Source organism: Argentina silus (assembly GCF_951799395.1).
Source record: "Argentina silus genome assembly, chromosome: 22".
Lineage (NCBI taxonomy): Eukaryota > Metazoa > Chordata > Actinopteri > Argentiniformes > Argentinidae > Argentina > Argentina silus.
In genome coordinates, this window is record NC_139676.1 from 2,629,333 (window position 1) to 2,646,808 (window position 17,476).

Consider the following 17,476-nt stretch of genomic DNA (forward strand, 5'->3'; position numbering starts at 1 on the left):
AAAAGAGCAGCAGAACAATGCATCTTGTAGGCTGTGTGAGACTAAGTGGCAATGAGGCTAGAGGCTGTGGAGTGGTTATGAGGCTAGAGGCTGTGGAGTGGTTATGAGGCTAGAGGCTGTGGAGTGGTTATGAGGCTAGAGGCTGTGGAGTGGTTATGAGGCTAGAGGCTGTGGAGTGGTTATGAGGCTAGAGGCTGTGGAGTGGTTATGGGGCATGTCACTATCAATTAGAATAATTTTAAATAGTTATAAATTACACTGTCAGTGCATTGTGTGTGTGACAGGGGGGGGTGGGGGTGGAAGTCCCAGAGTCAGTGAGAGGCAGGGGGCTTGGTTGTGAGCCCCACTGCCATGGGGAAGAAACTGTTCAGGTGTTTCATTTTCTGAATGAAACCTAACAAGTCTTGTGTATTCTCATAACGGCAATACCACTCATGACATTAGAACATCAGTCCTGTTGGGTTGAAATAAATACATTGAATAAATATGTGTGGTATTGGAAATGATAGAACAGTATCACACAATCAGAATGTCTCCATGGTCTTGTTGAAAGAGCCTTTTGGTATTCCCAGTTTCATTCCAAGCACCATGAGATTCAATTCACCTCCATCATTGATGATTATTATGACAATGGAGTCATGATGTCGTAATCAAATTCTCAATTAATCTGAGAATCCATAGAATTCTCTTATGACATAGTACTCAAAGAATTCTCTTATGACATCATCCATAGAATTCTCTTATGACATCATCCATAGAATTCTAGAAGTCTCTTCATTCTAGTGTTGAGTCTTGTTCAGAAGGTCTTCCTCCATACAGCCCTGTTAGGAGTCAACCCGACAGCCCTGTTAGGAGTCAACCCCACAGCCCTGTTAGGAGTCAACCCCACAGCCCTGTTAGGAGTCAACCCCACAGCCCTGTTAGGAGTCAACCCCACAGCCCTGTTAGGAGTCAACCCCACAGCCCTGTTAGGAGTCAACCCCACAGCCCTGTTAGGAGTCAACCCCACAGCCCTGTTAGGAGTCAACCCCACAAAGAGAGGACAGGAGAGACAGGAGGAGATGAACACAGATAACATGCAGCAGGATGAAGATGAAGAAGAGGAGGGTGAGAGACCGCTCCAGCCGGCTGTGGACATTCTCAGCATGCCCAACGTCTGGGTGATCCAGTGCCGACCCCGGCCCAGACCGGACCTTACCCCAGAGGATGGGCTCCGACCCAGGGCTGCTGACCCTGAACCAGGCCCTGATAACCCCATCCTCCGCTGGGTCTGCCCTGCCACTGAACCTGACCCTGGAGACCTCAGGCTGATAGACCTGGAAGAAGAGAAGGATGAGGGTGAGGAGGAGGAGTGTGAGGAGGAGTTGGAGGAGAGGACTGTCCTTGTGGTGGACTCAGAGACGGCCTGGTGGAGGCTCCAGGAGGAGGCTGAGGAGGCCCGGTACCATACCCAGGTCAAGGCCACCATGGCTGGGTGCACTGGCAGCAGAGAGGGGCTGAGGAGAACCACCACCACCAGGCCTGTCATGGAAGACAGAAGCCCAGGAGAATATGACCTCTCAACAGACGAGTCTGATGGCAGTGAGGAAGAGGTGGGAGAGGAGGAAGATGAAGAAGACAGCACAATGCCTACACATGTTGCTAGAGGCACAACTGGAGATGGAAAGGAGGGAAGGGGAGAGGGAGGAGACTCCGTCCCTGACAGGGCAGGGGAGACAGGTGAGGCGAAAGCAAAGGATGAGAAGGAGGCGAAGAAGGAAACAGGATTGGGCAGACGAGTGGTGAGCTGGGTGAATAACCGATTCCAACAGAGAACGGAGAGGAAGATTCTGAAGAGCTCTAATTGGAGGAGGGAGTTCTATGGGGGGAGGCAGGAGAGGCGCAGGGGGGAGAGGGAGAGAGAGGAGAGGAGGGAGAGAGAACCCAGGATGAAGAAGAAAAACAGCTTCCAGTATGAGCAGATGGACGAGGAGGCGGGCTTTGGTAGTAGCAACGATGATGATGATGATGATGGGGAGGAAGAGGTAGAGGAGGAGTGCGCTCTGATGTTCGGCCCCTGCGGGTGTGAGCTCTGCCGGGACGGCTCTCGGTGTCTCTGGTACCCGTACGACCCGCTGCAGGAGAGAGAACCCAAGCAGGGAAGGAGCAGAAGGATCAACTGGGTCAAGAACTGGGTCAGCACAAGGTCCAAAGAGCGTTTACGCCAAAAAATCAACATGACCTTCTGGGGCCAGGACCTCCTGGAAGAGGGGGAACACCTGTACCATGACGAGACCTCCGCCACCCAACTACGGAAGCTGCAGAGGGTCAAAAGGCAAGAGCTAGTCAAGGACGGGGAGAAGAGACAGAGGCTGGAGAAGCAACAGAGGGAGAGGGAGAGAGAGAGAGAGAAGGCGGAGAAGAAGAGAGAGAGAAGGCTGAAGGAGAGGGAGAAGAGGAGGGTGAAGGAGCAGGGCAGGCTGGAGACGCTGATGGAGGTGAATCACCAGGCAGACGTGAACATCAGAGACCATAACACCAAGTATGGAACCACACAGGGGATCGGGGGGCTGGAGATGAGGGGGTCCTGGGACAGGGGGCTACTGGGGGAGGGGGGGCAGGGTGCTGCCGAGCTTTCCACCACCACAACAAAGAGCAAATGGCAGAAGATTAACAAATGGTAACTAATAGACAAGCTGTTGTGTGAGACGAAGTTGAACACAATAATGATGATGATTATTATTTTTTATTTGTTTTTTTATCGGTTTGTTCTCATGAGTGTCATGTTTTCTTCTTCCAACATTGCAGGTTTTCCACGCAGTGAGACGGACCGCAGATTCAGAGTTGATGTCAAAGTTTTGTTCTCATAATAAATATTTTGGAAGTACAGCACCGTTTCCTACTGCGTATTTGTATTATTTGTATTATTTGTATTTTGTATGCTGCATTGTCAAGGAACCGAGCGCAAGAATTGTACTCCCTGCCCTCGTGTTTGAGACGTAACAATAAACGTGAACGTGAAACTTGTTTCCGTATGGCGTGACTGTGGTCATGTTTACTCCCTGGACGAGCAGAACGACACTCTTATCAGACCTATCTATCACAGCCCTTCTGAGATTCTCCGTTACCACTGTATTTGATTTGTTTAAAGATATAATAATAATAATAATAATAATATAGAATATTCTAATAAGTCATGTGACGCTAGCGGGTGTGTTTCCCGTGATGCAGCGGGCGCGGGTATAAGACCCGGGGTCGACCCCCGGAAGGTCTCTTCTCCCGTCGCTCTCCTCTGGAACACAGCCGATGGCGGCCTCTTCTCCCGTCGCTCTCCTCTGGAACACAGCCGGTGGCGGCCTCTTCTCCCGTCGCTCTCCTCTGGAACACAGCCGATGGCGGCCTCTCCAGAAAGGTGAGCATCTCTGAACATGTATCTAGTATTCAGACTGACAGCGGACTCAGACTGGTGATGAAGGTTGAGATGAGGTGAGATGAGATGAGATGAGATGAGATGAGATGAGATGAGATGATGGTCGTCTCCGTCGTCTGAGGGTTCGTCCTCCGTGCGTCAGCGGCACACGTGGCGGGGCGACGATCTGACTCCGACAGCATGTCATCTAATTCTATCTAAGAGATATTAGTCATAATGGTAATATTACTTACTAAGTGTTGCATGGCTGTGATTTGAACTAGGACACTAAAATGAAGTCAGTCTGTGAACTTTGTAGCAGCCTTCCCGTGGCTAGCCGGTGTAGCATCGTGCTACCGCGGTGTCCGTGTCCGTGTCTGGTGTGATGAAGATGATGTTGGTAGGGACATCTGAGTTAATGTGAGGAAACGCCAACCATACTGACCAGACACGGGTTTGATCCTGGAAATGGGTTTTAAGAATATGAATGTATGTATTTCTTACCCGGTCCCGTTTTGAACCGTTCAGGTTTGGCGGAGCCGTCCTCCGGATCCCGCCCGACGTTCGGACCGCCGGTAACGACTGACGGTAGGCAGTCTAATCCGCACAAAACACTGATTGATATATTTGACACAAAGCCAATGATGAGGTTTTGAATAAGAGTAGTGGACAGAAGTGATTTCTGACAGACTTCAAACTGATGGCTGTTACGTCACCCATGGATGGTCCATGATGTTGTCTCATTGATTAAACGGATCGTCTCGTTACTTTCAGATCGGAACGGACTTTAGTTCCCCACCCTGGAACAGGCTGAAGGTATGTGGAATTAACTACCTGTTTCGTAACGGTATATAATTCTGACAGATCTGTCATAATGGTAATATTACTAGGCAGGTTGTCTGTATAGTATGAAGTAGATGTTAGTAGGGACATCTGAATGTGAGGAAACACCAACCATACTGACCAGACGGGTTTGATCTCATGAATGTTCATGATCAACGTGTTTCTGTATCTTAACTTTCAGATTCTGCAGTTCTCGATGCAGCATGATGAACGCACGAGCCAGTACGGTCTATAAAGGTATGCTGTCAATTCCCTGTTAACAGTCCTGACTTGGCGTCAAGCCAGTGATGTTTGATAAGAGTAGTGGACAGAAGTGATTTCTGACAGAATCTGAACTGATGGCTCAGTCATGGATACAGTGGTCCAGGTGTTGCCTTGACTATCAGGTTAACTTTGACTTCTATTTTCAGGTGGTACCTTCTGACTGGTTGGTTACAGACCCTGGGAGAAGTCTGAAGGTATGCGAGACCATCTGTCTTGAGTTCTAAGCCCTTAAACCGTTGATGATGTTGAAAATATCAATGGGAATCTCTCTGAAACAGACTGAAAGAGAATTTTGATACCTGAGACGGTTCTAGAATAGAATGTTACCGTTGACCATTCCACCTGTAGCCCTAATCCAATCAACCTGTCTCTTCTCAGGTGTCTTTGCTGTGATGAAGTCTGACGTCTCATCTTGAAGCCCCTCCCAGGAGTTCATGGTGAGTTAGATTGACTATAGTCATGAAATGCCCTTTTCCAGCTGTGGCTGATACAGTGATGACCGCATAGTTCAGCAGATCAACCATGAAGAACAAGAGCATTGTCTTTCGCTCCTAGCTGATGTATCAGACGGTAAAACTGTGTCAGACTGTTTTTTCCTTGGCTTTGTCTGAATGCCTGTTTTCCTGTTCACAGGTGTGGACGCCTGCTCCCAGTCTGTTATGGAGGAATCTCCTCACAAGGCTAAGTGGTAAATCCAGAAGTTTCAATCAAACTAGAACACATGGGGCTGGGTCCCCCCCCCCCCCAGACAGATTAAGTGAAGTCCAGGGATTATCACTTTCTTCCACTGAAGATTGGCCTGGGACTAGGCTTAATCTGTGGGTCCCCCCAGAATGTTACTCTGATACAGTGATGACCCCATAGTTCAGCAGATGAACCCTGAAGAACAAGAGCATTTGTCTTTCGCTCCTATCTGATGTATCCATACACAACCGTGAAGAAGTGTTCACCCCCCTCCCCCCACCCTGAATGCATTTCTCTCTTCATTCCAGGGCTGAACACAATCACAGAAGGTCCTGGTTCGTCATGGCTCGGAGTAAAGGACCAAGGCCATGTAAGTGTTTTTTTTACACATCGCGTTTCTGTTATTTCAACCTGTCGCCACTGATGACAAGATTCTGCCATATGATCCCCCTGATTCTACCCCAACCGTTCCAAATCTTCCTCTGAGGCCACAGCGGCAGGGACTAGCCCGTCCTGCAGAGCCCCTCTCCTGCTCTGAAACCTCCTCATTCCACCCCCTCAGGTTCCCTCGGTCTGCCTTCAGGACGCCAGGCCAATGAGGCGAGACGCCATCCGTGATCCCTGAACCACAACCCTAACAGGTGAGGTCCAGGTTGATGCCTGGCTCTGTCACATGTGACGTCACCTGGGGTGATTGAGATGATGATTCAGTTCTTGAACTCTCTCCCTGAGACTTGATGACAGTAAAGAATGCTGATGTCACCCCAGTGATGACGTGTTGGAATAGTGTATGTTGGGTACGTGGCTCGGTAACTAACCAGTGCCCCCCCCCCCTCTCTCCTTCAGGGTGTGGTCACTGTGCCCCCACCCCCCAGGACGTGGTCGCTGTGGTGCCCCCCCCCTCCTGCAGGAGTGACATGGTGACCAGTGGAACCTGCATGAGAAGTCAACTGGAGACTATTAAAATGGCTGCCAATTTATTTTTACTCTGCTGCAATGTGGAACTGTAGATGCTTTGATGTGAACTCTTCAATAAAGGCCATTTTGATGTTTGTTCTGGTACCAAGACATGTCTCACTGTGTACATTACATGGCTTTCATGTTTAAGAAAATCACCAATGGTGTGAAATGTCTAGAACCGGCCTGTGTACGTTGTTGTGATCCGGTCTGTTGACCGATCGGTGCCATAACGGGTCCGGTCGCCAGAGATCCGCCCTGCCAGCCAATGAGAAGCAGACATTTGTTCCAGTGGAGCGGGATTGGCCAGCCTGTGACCGTGGCCGCCGGCGTACGTCGCGGACATCATCGGTGGGCAGATTCCCGTCGGTCCGTTGATTCCCGGTTCTCGGTCGACTCGGAGGGTTGTGGCGGTAGGATGATGCGGGTGTTGGTGCTCATGCTCGGCGCGCTGGCTGCGCGGCTCGGCGCTGAACCGTCGGTGTATTTCAGAGAGCAGTTCGACGACGGAGGTGAGTTGACTGATGTCTTGCGGGCGGGCTGGTTAGCGGACTGGCTGGCTGGTTAGCGGACTGGCTGGCTGGTTAGCGGACTGGCTGGTTAGCGGACTGGTTGGCTGGTTAGCGGACTGGCTGGTTAGCGGACTGGTTGGCTGGTTAGCGGACTGGTTGGCGGGCTGGTTAGCGGGTTAGCCTGCTGCTCCTCCCCGGTAGTCGTCTGGGCTAAGCCGTCTCCAGACAGCCAGCCGGCCTCCCGACCGTGATCCGTCCGTGTGATGTACTTCAGAGACGAGCGGCGCAACCAGCGGGTTTTTGTTCTCATCTCAACCGTTCTTATCTTACTGCTGCGGTCTGCATGCCTGATAGCTGCATGTATTCACCGGACAGCTGCTGTGTGTGTGTGTGTGTGTGTATATATATCAGTTGTTGACAGCTGAAGCCGTGTGATGCTCCTCCATCTCTTTCTCTAGACCTCCCTGCAGCTTCTTCCCCCCCCCCTCTCTCTCTCTGTCTCTCTGTCTCCCCCCCTCTCTCTCTCTGTCTCTCTCTCTGTCTCTCTCTGTCTCTCTCTCTCTGTCTCTGTCTCTCTCTCTGTCTCTCTCTCTCTCTGTCTCTCTCTCTCTCTGTCTCTCTCTGTCTCTGTCTCTCTCTGTCTGTCTCTCTCTCTCTCTCTCTCTCTCTCTGTCTCTCTCTGTCTCTGTCTCTCTCTGTCTGTCTCTCTCTCTCTCTCTCTCTCTCTCTCTGTCTCTCTCTCGACACAATTAGAATGCAAAAAGGTCCAGTGACTCAAATTTCCGCCCACCAAAGGTCCGAACCATTCAGATGTGTAACTTGCGCTCTGATTCAGGGGTGTATGTAGTTATTGTATGTCTGTATAGCTAACAAACAAAGTAGTACATTTCAATAAAATGTCAACAATATTTATTGCACATTTTCAATACAAACATGAAGTAATAAATAAGCAGCCGAATCATGAATAAAAGTAGGCCAACTGTATCACAAATGTTCACACAGAAAATAACTTAAAGTGTCTTTTTTTTTTTTTTTTAAGAGCCCATTTCTCTCACTAAAGATATGTGAGATGGAGAAGTGGGAGAGAGTGAGAAAGATGGACATTAAACCTGTGTTATAATTGTCATATTTGTTCAAAAATCAAAACACAGGTTTAATGTCCATCTTTCCCACTCTCTCCCACTTCTCCATCTCACATATCTTTAGTGAGAGAAATGGGCTCTTGCCCTGCCAGTAACTTGAACCTAGTCAGGAATGGAGTCAGGGCCATTCTCATGCTCATACTGTATGGAGAGGCTCAATGGTGAGTCTACAACGGTATTTATTTTGTATGTCCATCGTGGAGAAAGCTGTCTGACAGACATGGTCACGGTGTACAGTGCTACTTTGGTTAGACCAGGGAACACAGTCTCAGACACTGTCTGTAGCCAGAAAGTGTGGGGTCAGTTACCCCAGAATGCTCTCTTAGTGCAACATTTGCTTGCAGTTCAGTCAGTTCCATCTGGAGAGATCCAGCATGAGCCCACTTGAAGGTGTGCGTCACCTCCTTTGAAATCCTCTGACGTCTGTGATGAGGAATGGATTCTGAATGAGCAGGAGGAGCTGCTGACGCTGCTGTCCTGGGCTGAATGCTGTCCCGGGCTGAAGCTGCTGTCCTGGGCTGAAGCTGCTGTCCCGGGCTGAAGCTGCTGTCCCGGGCTGACGCTGCTGTCCTGGGCTGACGCTGCTGTCCTAGGCTGAAGCTGCTGTCCTGGGCTGAAGCTGCTGTCCCGGGCTGAAGCTGCTGTCCCGGGCTGACGCTGCTGTCCTGGGCTGACGCTGCTGTCCTAGGCTGAAGCTGCTGTCCCGGGCTGAAGCTGCTGTCCTGGGCTGAAGCTGCTGTCCTGGGCTGAAGCTGCTGTCCTGGGCTGAAGCTGCTGTCCCGGGCTGAAGCTGCTGTCCCGGGCTGAAGCTGCTGTCCTGGGCTGAAGCTGTCAAAGCGTTTTCTGAAGTTTCCAATCAGCTTGTCTATGAAGTCCACATGAGGAGAAACGTCTCTCTCTCCCTGAATCTGTTCCTGCATGTATGAGAAGTGTTCACAGTCTATAATAATATAATATCTGCCATTTAGCTGACGCTTTTATCCAAAGTGACTTACATTACAGTGAGTTCATACATTTCAGTATAGATGGTCCCAGCAGGAATCAAACCCACAACCTAAGCGTTAGCACCAACTGAGCCACAGAGGACCACAGTCTCCTTGAACACTTCCAGTTTCCTCTAGAAGGAGCGGACAGCTGTGGAAATGTGTCACGGTCCAGATAGAAGGAGGCCGCCATTTAGTGACCTCTGACCTCGACCATCCAGCTTGTCTCTCTTGCCCTTTCTCTCTCTAGATCCCCCTGCAGCTTGTCTCTTTCTCTCTCTCTGTCTTTCTCTGTCTCTCTGTCTGTCTGTCTCTCTCTCTCTCTCTGTCTCTCTCTCTCTCTCTCTCTCTCTCTCTCTGTCTCTCTCTCTCTGTCTCTCTGTCTCTCTGTGTCTCTCTCTCTCTCTCTCTCTGTCTCTCTCTCTCTCTGTGTCTCTGTCTCTCTCTCTCTCTCTCTGTGTCTCTGTCTCTCTCTCTCTCTGTCTCTCTCTCTCTCTCTGTCTCTCTCTCTCTCTCTCTCTGTCTCTCTCTCTGTGTCTCTGTCTCTCTCTCTCTCTGTGTCTCTGTCTCTCTCTCTCTGTCTGTCTCTCTCTCTGTGTCTCTGTCTCTCTCTCTCTCTGTGTCTCTGTCTCTCTCTCTCTGTCTGTCTCTCTCTCTGTGTCTCTGTGTCTCTGTGTCTCTGTCTCTGTCTCTGTCTCTCTCTCTCTCTGTCTCTCTCTCTAGACCCCCTCTTGCTTGTTGTAAAGGTGTTGTAGTCTGACATTGGAGGCTGTTATCTTGTTAATGTTGAATGTTTGTGATGTTGGCGGTTGTCAGAAGCGTGGAGGACGCGGTGGGTGGAGTCCAGCCACCGGTCAGACTACGGGCACTTCGTCCTCACGGCCGGGAGGTTCTACGGAGACGCAGAAAAGGACAAAGGTATTCAACCCCTGAGACCTCATAGATCCCCAGGCGGCGGTGATGGAAAGATAAGATGAGCTTATGATGGCTGTGTTGAAGTCATCTCCCTAGTGAATTATCAGAGGTGATGAAGCCCTCCTCTGTCCCTGTCTCTCCCTCCTCTGTCCCAGTCTCTCCCTCCTCTGTCCCTGTCTCTCCCTCCTCTGTCCCCGTCTCTCCCTCCTCTGTCCCAGTCTCTCCCTCCTCTGTCCCCGTCTCTCCCTCCTCTGTCCCTGTCTCTCCCTCCTCTGTCCCAGTCTCTCCCTCCTCTGTCCCAGTCTCTCCCTCCTCTGTCCCTGTCTCTCCCTCCTCTGTCCCTGTCTCTCCCTCCTCTGTCCCAGTCTCTCCCTCCTCTGTCCCTGTCTCTCCCTCCTCTGTCCCAGTCTCTCCCTCCTCTGTCCCTGTCTCTCCCTCCTCTGTCCCAGTCTCTCCCTCCTCTGTCCCAGTCTCTCCCTCCTCTGTCCCAGTCTCTCCCTCCTCTGTCCCTGTCTCTCCCTCCTCTGTCCCAGTCTCTCCCTCCTCTGTCCCTGTCTCTCCCTCCTCTGTCCCAGTCTCTCCCTCCTCTGTCCCTGTCTCTCCCTCCTCTGTCCCAGTCTCTCCCTCCTCTGTCCCAGTCTCTCCCTCCTCTGTCCCAGTCTCTCCCTCCTCTGTCCCCGTCTCTCCCTCCTCTGTCCCAGTCTCTCCCTCCTCTGTCCCCGTCTCTCCCTCCTCTGTCCCAGTCTCTCCCTCCTCTGTCCCCGTCTCTCCCTCCTCTGTCCCCGTCTCTCCCTCCTCTGTCCCCGTCTCTCCCTCCTCTGTCCCAGTCTCTCCCTCCTCTGTCCCCGTCTCTCCCTCCTCTGTCCCTGTCTCTCCCTCCTCTGTCCCTGTCTCTCCCTCCTCTGTCCCAGTCTCTCCCTCCTCTGTCCCAGTCTCTCCCTGCGTGTGGTATTCTAACTCTATGGTGTCTCTCACACACACACACGTCTTTGCTCCCCAGCCCAAGGTCAGAGTGGCAGCCAACTCTACATTTGAGACAATCCCTGATATATAATATAATCTGCGCCAAAACGGACTCTTTTCATCCAAAGTGACTTACATTGCAGTGAGTGCGTACATTTTCAGTATATATGCCCCCTCCTCCCCCCTCTCCCCTCCTCCCCTCCTCCTCCCCTCCTCCTCCTCCCCCCTCCCCCCCCTCCTCCCCCCTCTCCCCTCCTCCTCCCCTCCTCCTCCTCCCCCCTCCCCCCCTCCTCCCCCCTCCCCCCTCCTCTCCCCTCCTCCCCTCCTCTCCTCCTCCTCCCTCCTCCCCTCCTCTCCCCTCCTCCCCCAGGTCTCCAGACCAGTGAGGACGCTCGGTTCTACTCTCTGTCGGCCCGGTTTGAGCCCTTCAGTAACGAGGGGCGGAGCCTGGTGGTCCAGTTCTCTGTCAAACACGAACAGAACATCGACTGCGGTGGTGGCTACGTCAAGCTGTTCCCCTCGGACCTGGACCAGAACCGCCTGCACGGAGACTCCAGCTACCACCTCATGTTCGGTAGGCAGGACTGTGGCAGCCCGCCGAGCTAAAGCCTAGACAAGGACTGGGCAAGGGGAGGCTGGGGAAGGTTGAATACCAGGGGAGGCTGGTGGAGGTAGAACACCAGGGGAGGCTGGGAGAGGTAGAATACCTGGGGAGGCTGGGGGAGGTAGAATACCAGGGGAGGCTGGGGGAGGTAGAATACCAGGGGAGGCTGGGGAAGGTAGAACACCAGGGGAGGCTGGGAGAGGTAGAACACCAGGGGAGGCTCTCTCTCTCTCTCTCTCTCTCTCCCTGTCTGACTCTCTCCCTCCCTCCCTCCCTCCCTCCCTCCCTCAGGTCCAGACATCTGTGGGCCGGGCACGAAGAAGGTCCACGTCATCATCAACTACCAGAACCAGAACCACCTGATCAACAAGGACATCCGTTGCAAGGTGGGTCAAACAGAACCACAGAACCACCACCCTGCTCTATAGGCAAGGTGGGTCAAACAGAACCACAGAACCACCACCCTGCTCTATAGGCAGCCTCTGCTATGGTCAGATTCTGCCCAGAAATATCAATCAATCATACGTGGCCATCAGTGCTCGTAGAAAGAAATAGGTATCTGTAAACCAGGGGAGGCTGGCAGAGGTAGAAATCGGAGGATGGGCTGGTTGTAATGCATGGAACGGAATGAGGAACGTGTACCACAATCAGCAGTCAAACAATCAACAATGTAACGCAATGAAATAACAATCAAACCAATAACATCAGGTGGCCTCTGTGTCCGTCTGCTCGTCCAGGACGATGAGTACAGCCACCTGTACACGCTGGTGCTGAACCCAGACAACAGCTACCAGGTGAGGATAGACAACCAGAGGGTGGAGGGCGGACGGCTGGAGGACGACTGGGACCTGCTGCCCCCCAGGAAGATCAGGGACCCCCAGGCCACCAAGCCTGGGGACTGGGACGAGAGGGAGAGGGTGGAGGACCCAGACGACCAGAAACCTGAGGTGGGCTAGCTACACTTAGCCTAGCATGGCTAGAGACTTAGCCTAGCCTAGGACTAATGAGTGTTACGTTGTGATTGGTCAGGACTAATGTGTGTTACGTTGTGGTTGGCCAGGACTAATGTGTGCTGTGTTGTGATTAGTCAGGACTAATGAGTGTTACGTTGTGGTTGGCCAGGACTAATGAGTGTTACGTTGTGGTTGGTCAGGACTAATGTGTGCTGTGTTGTGATTAGTCAGGACTAATGAGTGTTACGTTGTGGTTGGCCAGGACTAATGTGTGCTGCGTTGTGATTGGTCAGGACTAATGTGTGCTGCGTTGTGATTGGTCAGGACTGGGACAGACCAGAGAACGTTCCGGACCCTGAGGCGAGGAAGCCGGAGGACTGGGATGAAGAGATGGACGGAGAGTGGGAACCTCCCATGGTCTCTAACCCAGAGTACAAGGTACACACACACACACACACACACACACACACACACACACACACACCCATGGTCTCTAACCCAGAGTACAAGGCAAGCACCACCACACCTTGACCATGTCACATGATCAGGAAAAACTCCTGGCCCGATGTAGCACATGAGTCAGACTGATTCAACACAGAGAACCCTGACAGCAGCCTCCGTGATGGATGGATGGATGGATGGATGGATGGATGGATGGATGGATGGATTGACTGATGGATGTGTTGTCCCTCCCCAGGGAGAGTGGAAGGCCCGTATGATGGAGAACCCGGGCTACCAGGGGAAGTGGGTCCACCCAGAGATAGACAACCCAGACTACAGCACCGACGCAGACGTCTACAGGTTCACCAGCATCGGAGTCATCGGCCTGGACCTGTGGCAGGTAACCTTCTGGAGACTCCTTTATTAAGGTGGAATAACACTAATGATCGAATATGAACTAAGTTAACTGTGTGTGTGTGTGTGTGTGTGTGTGTGTGTATATATATATGTGTTCTTCCAGGTGAAATCTGGGACCATCTTTGACAACCTCCTGATCACAGACGACGCCCAGCTGGCAGAGGAGGTTGGCATGGAGACCTGGGGGCAGACCAAGGTAACACTGATCAGCCACACACACACACACACACACACACACACGCACACATCTACACACACACATCCACAAACACACCCCAATCCAGACGTGTGTGTGTGTTCCTGTTGCTCTAGGACCCAGAGAAGAAGATGAAGGAGGCACAGGAGGAAGAGGAGAGGAGGAAGATAGACCAGGAGGAGAAGGTGAGGAAGGAGGAGGCTAAAAAGCAGCCTGAGGAAGAGGAGGAGGAGGAGGAGAGGGATGAGAAGAGGAGGAAGAGAAGGGGGAGGGAGGAATATGTGCAGGACAGAGAAGAGGAAGAGGAGGAGGAAGAGGAGGAAGAGGAGAATGCTGTAGAGGAAGATGAGGAGGACACAGACTCTGCCTTTAAGGATGAGCTTTAGAGAAGGGAGGGGGGGGGTACATGCCATATGGTGGGGGGGGATACATGCCATATGGGCTTTACTATGGGGGGGGATACATGCCGATATTGGGGGGGGGGTACATGCCATATGGCTTTACTATGGGGGGGGATACATGCCATATGGCTTTACTATGGGGGGGATACATGCCATATGGCTTTACTATGGGGGGGATACATGCCATATGGGGGGGGGATACATGCCATATGGGGGGGGGGGGGGGGATACATGCCATATGGGGGGGGGGGGGTACATGCCATATGGGGGGGGGGGGGGGGGGATACATGGCATATGGGGGGGGGGGGATACATGCCATATGGCTTTACTATGGGGGGGGGGGGGATACATGCCATATGGCTTTACTATGGGGGGGGGGTACATGCCATATGGCTTTACTATGGGGGGGGGGGGGGGGTTTGCAGTTTGATTGAAGATGGGTTGGCGGGGTCTGATTGAAGATGGGGATGGGGGGGTCTGATTGGGGATGGGGGGGTCTGGTTGAAGGAGGGGATGGGGGAGTCTGATTGAAGGGGGGGGGGGGGTCCGATTGGGGATGGGGGGGGTCTGATTGAAGGGGGGGGGTCTGATTGAAGATGGGATGGGGGGGGTCTGATTGAAGATGGGGGGGGTCTGATTGAAGGGGGGGGGGGGGTCCGATTGGGGATGGGGGGGGGTCTGATTGGGGATGGGGGGGTCTGATTGAAGGGGGGGGGTCTGATTGAAGATGGGATGGGGGGGGTCTGATTGAAGATGGGGGGGGTCTGATTGGGGATGGGATGGGGGTTGATTGAAGGGGGGGGGGCTGATTGAAGATGGGGGGGCTGATTGAAGATGGGATGGGGGGGATATGGTTTATAATAAGAAAAATATCTGTGCCATTTTCAGTTTTTCTTTTAATTTGTTTTTTAACTTATTGAATTTCTGGTAATAACTCTGTAACGGGTCAGGATCAACCGTGGTATGACAGCAGGAGGTCAAAGGTCAGACATGTTGTTGACATGTTTCTGGGTGTCCGTCTGCTACTCCTACTGTGACATCAGAGATGACGTCAACCAGCATGTTGTTGTTTTTATTGAGTGAATATGAACCATGAATATGAACCCTACCTTATATGGACATAGGCCGTCTCACTGAGCAGCTCCATGGACTAAACCAACCCTAACCCAGTCTCACTGAGCAGCTCCATGGACTAAACCAACCCTAACCCAGTCTCCCTGAGCAGCTCCAGGGACTAAAACAACCCTAAACCCAGTCCTCCCCTGAGCAAGCTCCAGGGGACTAAACCAACCCTAACCCAGTCTCCCTGAGCAGCTCCAGGGACTAAACCAACCCTAACCAGGTCTCCTGAGCAGCTCCAGGGACTAAAACCAACCCTAACCCAGTCTCCCTGAGCAGCTCCAGGGACTAAACCAACCCTAACCCAGTCTTCCTGAGCAGCTCCATGGACTAAACCAACCTAACCCAGTCTCCCTCAGCAGCTCCAGGGACTAAACCAACCCTAACCCAGTCTCCCTGATGCAGCTCCAGGGACTAAACCAACCCTAACCCAGTCTCCCTGAGCAGCTCCAGGGACTAAACCAACCCTAACCCAGTCTCCCCTGAGCAGCTCCAGGGACTAAACCAACCCTAACCCAGTCTCCCTGTCATGCATACAGTAGAATATAGAAGGACCCTCTCACCTGGTGTATAGTCAGTCCTCCACCTCCACCTCCACCTCCAGTCATCACCTGTTACCATGGTGAGTTTGTGTCACTGTACTTAACAACCTCATACCTCCTGATGTGTGAAGCTGCTGCGTTTGTTTACCTTTGTTTGTTGTTGGTGTTAGTTTTTTTAGATGTTTGTTTTCCTTGTTTTTGGGAAGTTAGGATGATTCCAGATTGATGTGAATGTACAGTAATAAAACAGAGGGTCGTTTCACTTGAACTTGTGTTGTGTGAATATTACTGATCATCTTTATTAATCACACTTAGAGGAGACGAGATAAAGTCCTGCTTTTACTGGGGTCTTTAACACTCAGTCCACGGTTTGACTCATTTCAGACATTCTGTGAGGAAGGTCGTCTATTTATAGAAGAGTGCCATTATGTGAGAGACTGGGAATTAAACCGTCAGATGAAGCTGTTTCAGCTGTTCCCTCTCTGAAGAGCCTCACCGTCAGCCTCCAGCTGTCCGCTGGCCGGTAGGGGCTTACCGGAGTTTTATCTGCACACGCACACCCGTCAGCACAATAGACCGGTAGAAATACAACCGTCCTCTACCGACAACCGGCTGTGAAACTGTGGTGTATCGCGGTGATGGTTTAAAACGTGTTTAACGGCTCGTTCTCCCGCTCCGGTCTCCGGGGTCGGTCTCCCGCTCCCCACGTGACGAAGCGCAGCAGCGACCTCGAGGATGGTCGGTAGAGCCACGGAGACGCGGTGACATTCAGGAGAGGAGCGACGATTTACTCAAACGAACTGACCCTAACCCGGTTGTTTTAGAGGAATAATCCCGGATTAAACCAAACAGAGCTATCATCGTATAATCGCTGTTTTAATCCCGCCGGGACTGCGGCGATCTACCGATCTACCGGGAGACCTGCTGGTGCGATGGGAGCGCGAGCACCGCAGAGATGATGCGGTTTGTTCTGGATTGCTTGCGGACGCCACGGCAACGGGCTCCCTGCGGAGAGAGGTCGGTAGGGCACGGTACATCACCCGGTAATGGACGGGGAACTGCTTACTATGCGGTCACCTAACGGTGCATACACCGATTTAACATCTGACACATCACGATAAAAGCAGGTCATGTTTTAGGATTAAGGAACGGATGTTGAGGCGGTATTTATGAATGACCAGAGAGAGGCGTGCTCCAGCTACGTTTCCCTCAGCTACGGTAGATGTTAGGATATGTATTCAGACAGCATCTGAATGTTAAACACAGACAGAACTAGACATCGTTTCTATTCAACAGAATAAAACCTCGCAGTTCCACAGACATACGAACGCCAAAAAAATCGCCCCACGTTTCAGGGAACAAACAACACCAACAAATGACCTTTGCTCTGACTTTACTACATTATCTTGAATCTTAAGCATTTTATATATTTATATTTTATATTACCGAGAAAAAAGGTGCATTGCAGAATTTGCACCGGAGCAATGCACGGGTCTGCCCCCACGTCTCTGGTACAGGGGTGTGTGTGTGTGTTTGGGGGGGGGGGTTCACGGTGCAGGTGGGCTTCACACGGGACTGGTACTGCAGACAGACAGACAGACACACACACATGAACACTGACACAATAACACACTAACACGTTAACACACACACACACACACACACACACACACCCCTGCACCTATGAGAGGACAGCCACAGTGTATCTCTGTGTTGTGGTGTGAGTGTTTCAGTCTACTGTGTTTGATGTCATTGAAACGGTGTGTGTGTGTGTGTGTGTGTGTGTTGGTGTCCTTGAGAGATGGTACGTTCCATCACTTCTCCTTCACACTTGGATTAACCCTTCCCAGCCTGCTCAGGGTGAGGGGGGGGGGGAGAAGGATAGAATGAGGAGGAGGAGGAGAGGAGGAGGAGGAGGAGAGTTAATCATCCTGTCATGGATGAGTGAGCTTTTTATGGGCTACCATGAAAATCCACGACTGTTCGGCCCTCTCTCTCTCTGTCTCTCTGGTCTCTCTCGCTCTCTACGTCTCTCTCTGTATCTCTCTCTCTCTCTCTGTCTCTCTGTGTGTGTCTCTCTCTCTCTCTCTCTCTCTCTCTCTGTCTCTCTGTCTCTCCCTCTCTCTCTCTCTCTCTCTCTCTCTCTCTCTGT

General features: G+C 51.8%; 1 protein-coding gene and 1 long non-coding RNA gene across 2 annotated transcripts; both read left to right on the plus strand.

Moving 5' to 3' along the window:
* Positions 1-3,263: 3,263 nt before the first annotated feature.
* On the plus strand, positions 3,264-6,245 carry LOC310821703. The gene is made up of 10 exons (XR_014554876.1): positions 3,264-3,391; positions 3,917-3,976; positions 4,163-4,204; positions 4,413-4,468; positions 4,642-4,689; positions 4,874-4,932; positions 5,129-5,183; positions 5,488-5,549; positions 5,742-5,820; positions 6,026-6,245. It is a non-coding gene; the product is annotated as an uncharacterized lncRNA (long non-coding RNA).
* A 309-nt stretch (positions 6,246-6,554) lies between these two features.
* On the plus strand, positions 6,555-13,648 carry LOC310821997 (calreticulin-like; the record flags this gene model as incomplete). Its single annotated transcript, XM_083694286.1, has 9 exons — positions 6,555-6,648; positions 9,590-9,691; positions 11,022-11,225; positions 11,547-11,641; positions 11,993-12,202; positions 12,533-12,646; positions 12,906-13,049; positions 13,170-13,262; positions 13,379-13,648. The coding sequence occupies 9 exons, from the start codon at positions 6,555-6,557 to the stop codon at positions 13,646-13,648; spliced, it is 1,326 nt and encodes a 441-aa protein (XP_083550412.1).
* Positions 13,649-17,476: the final 3,828 nt, after the last annotated feature.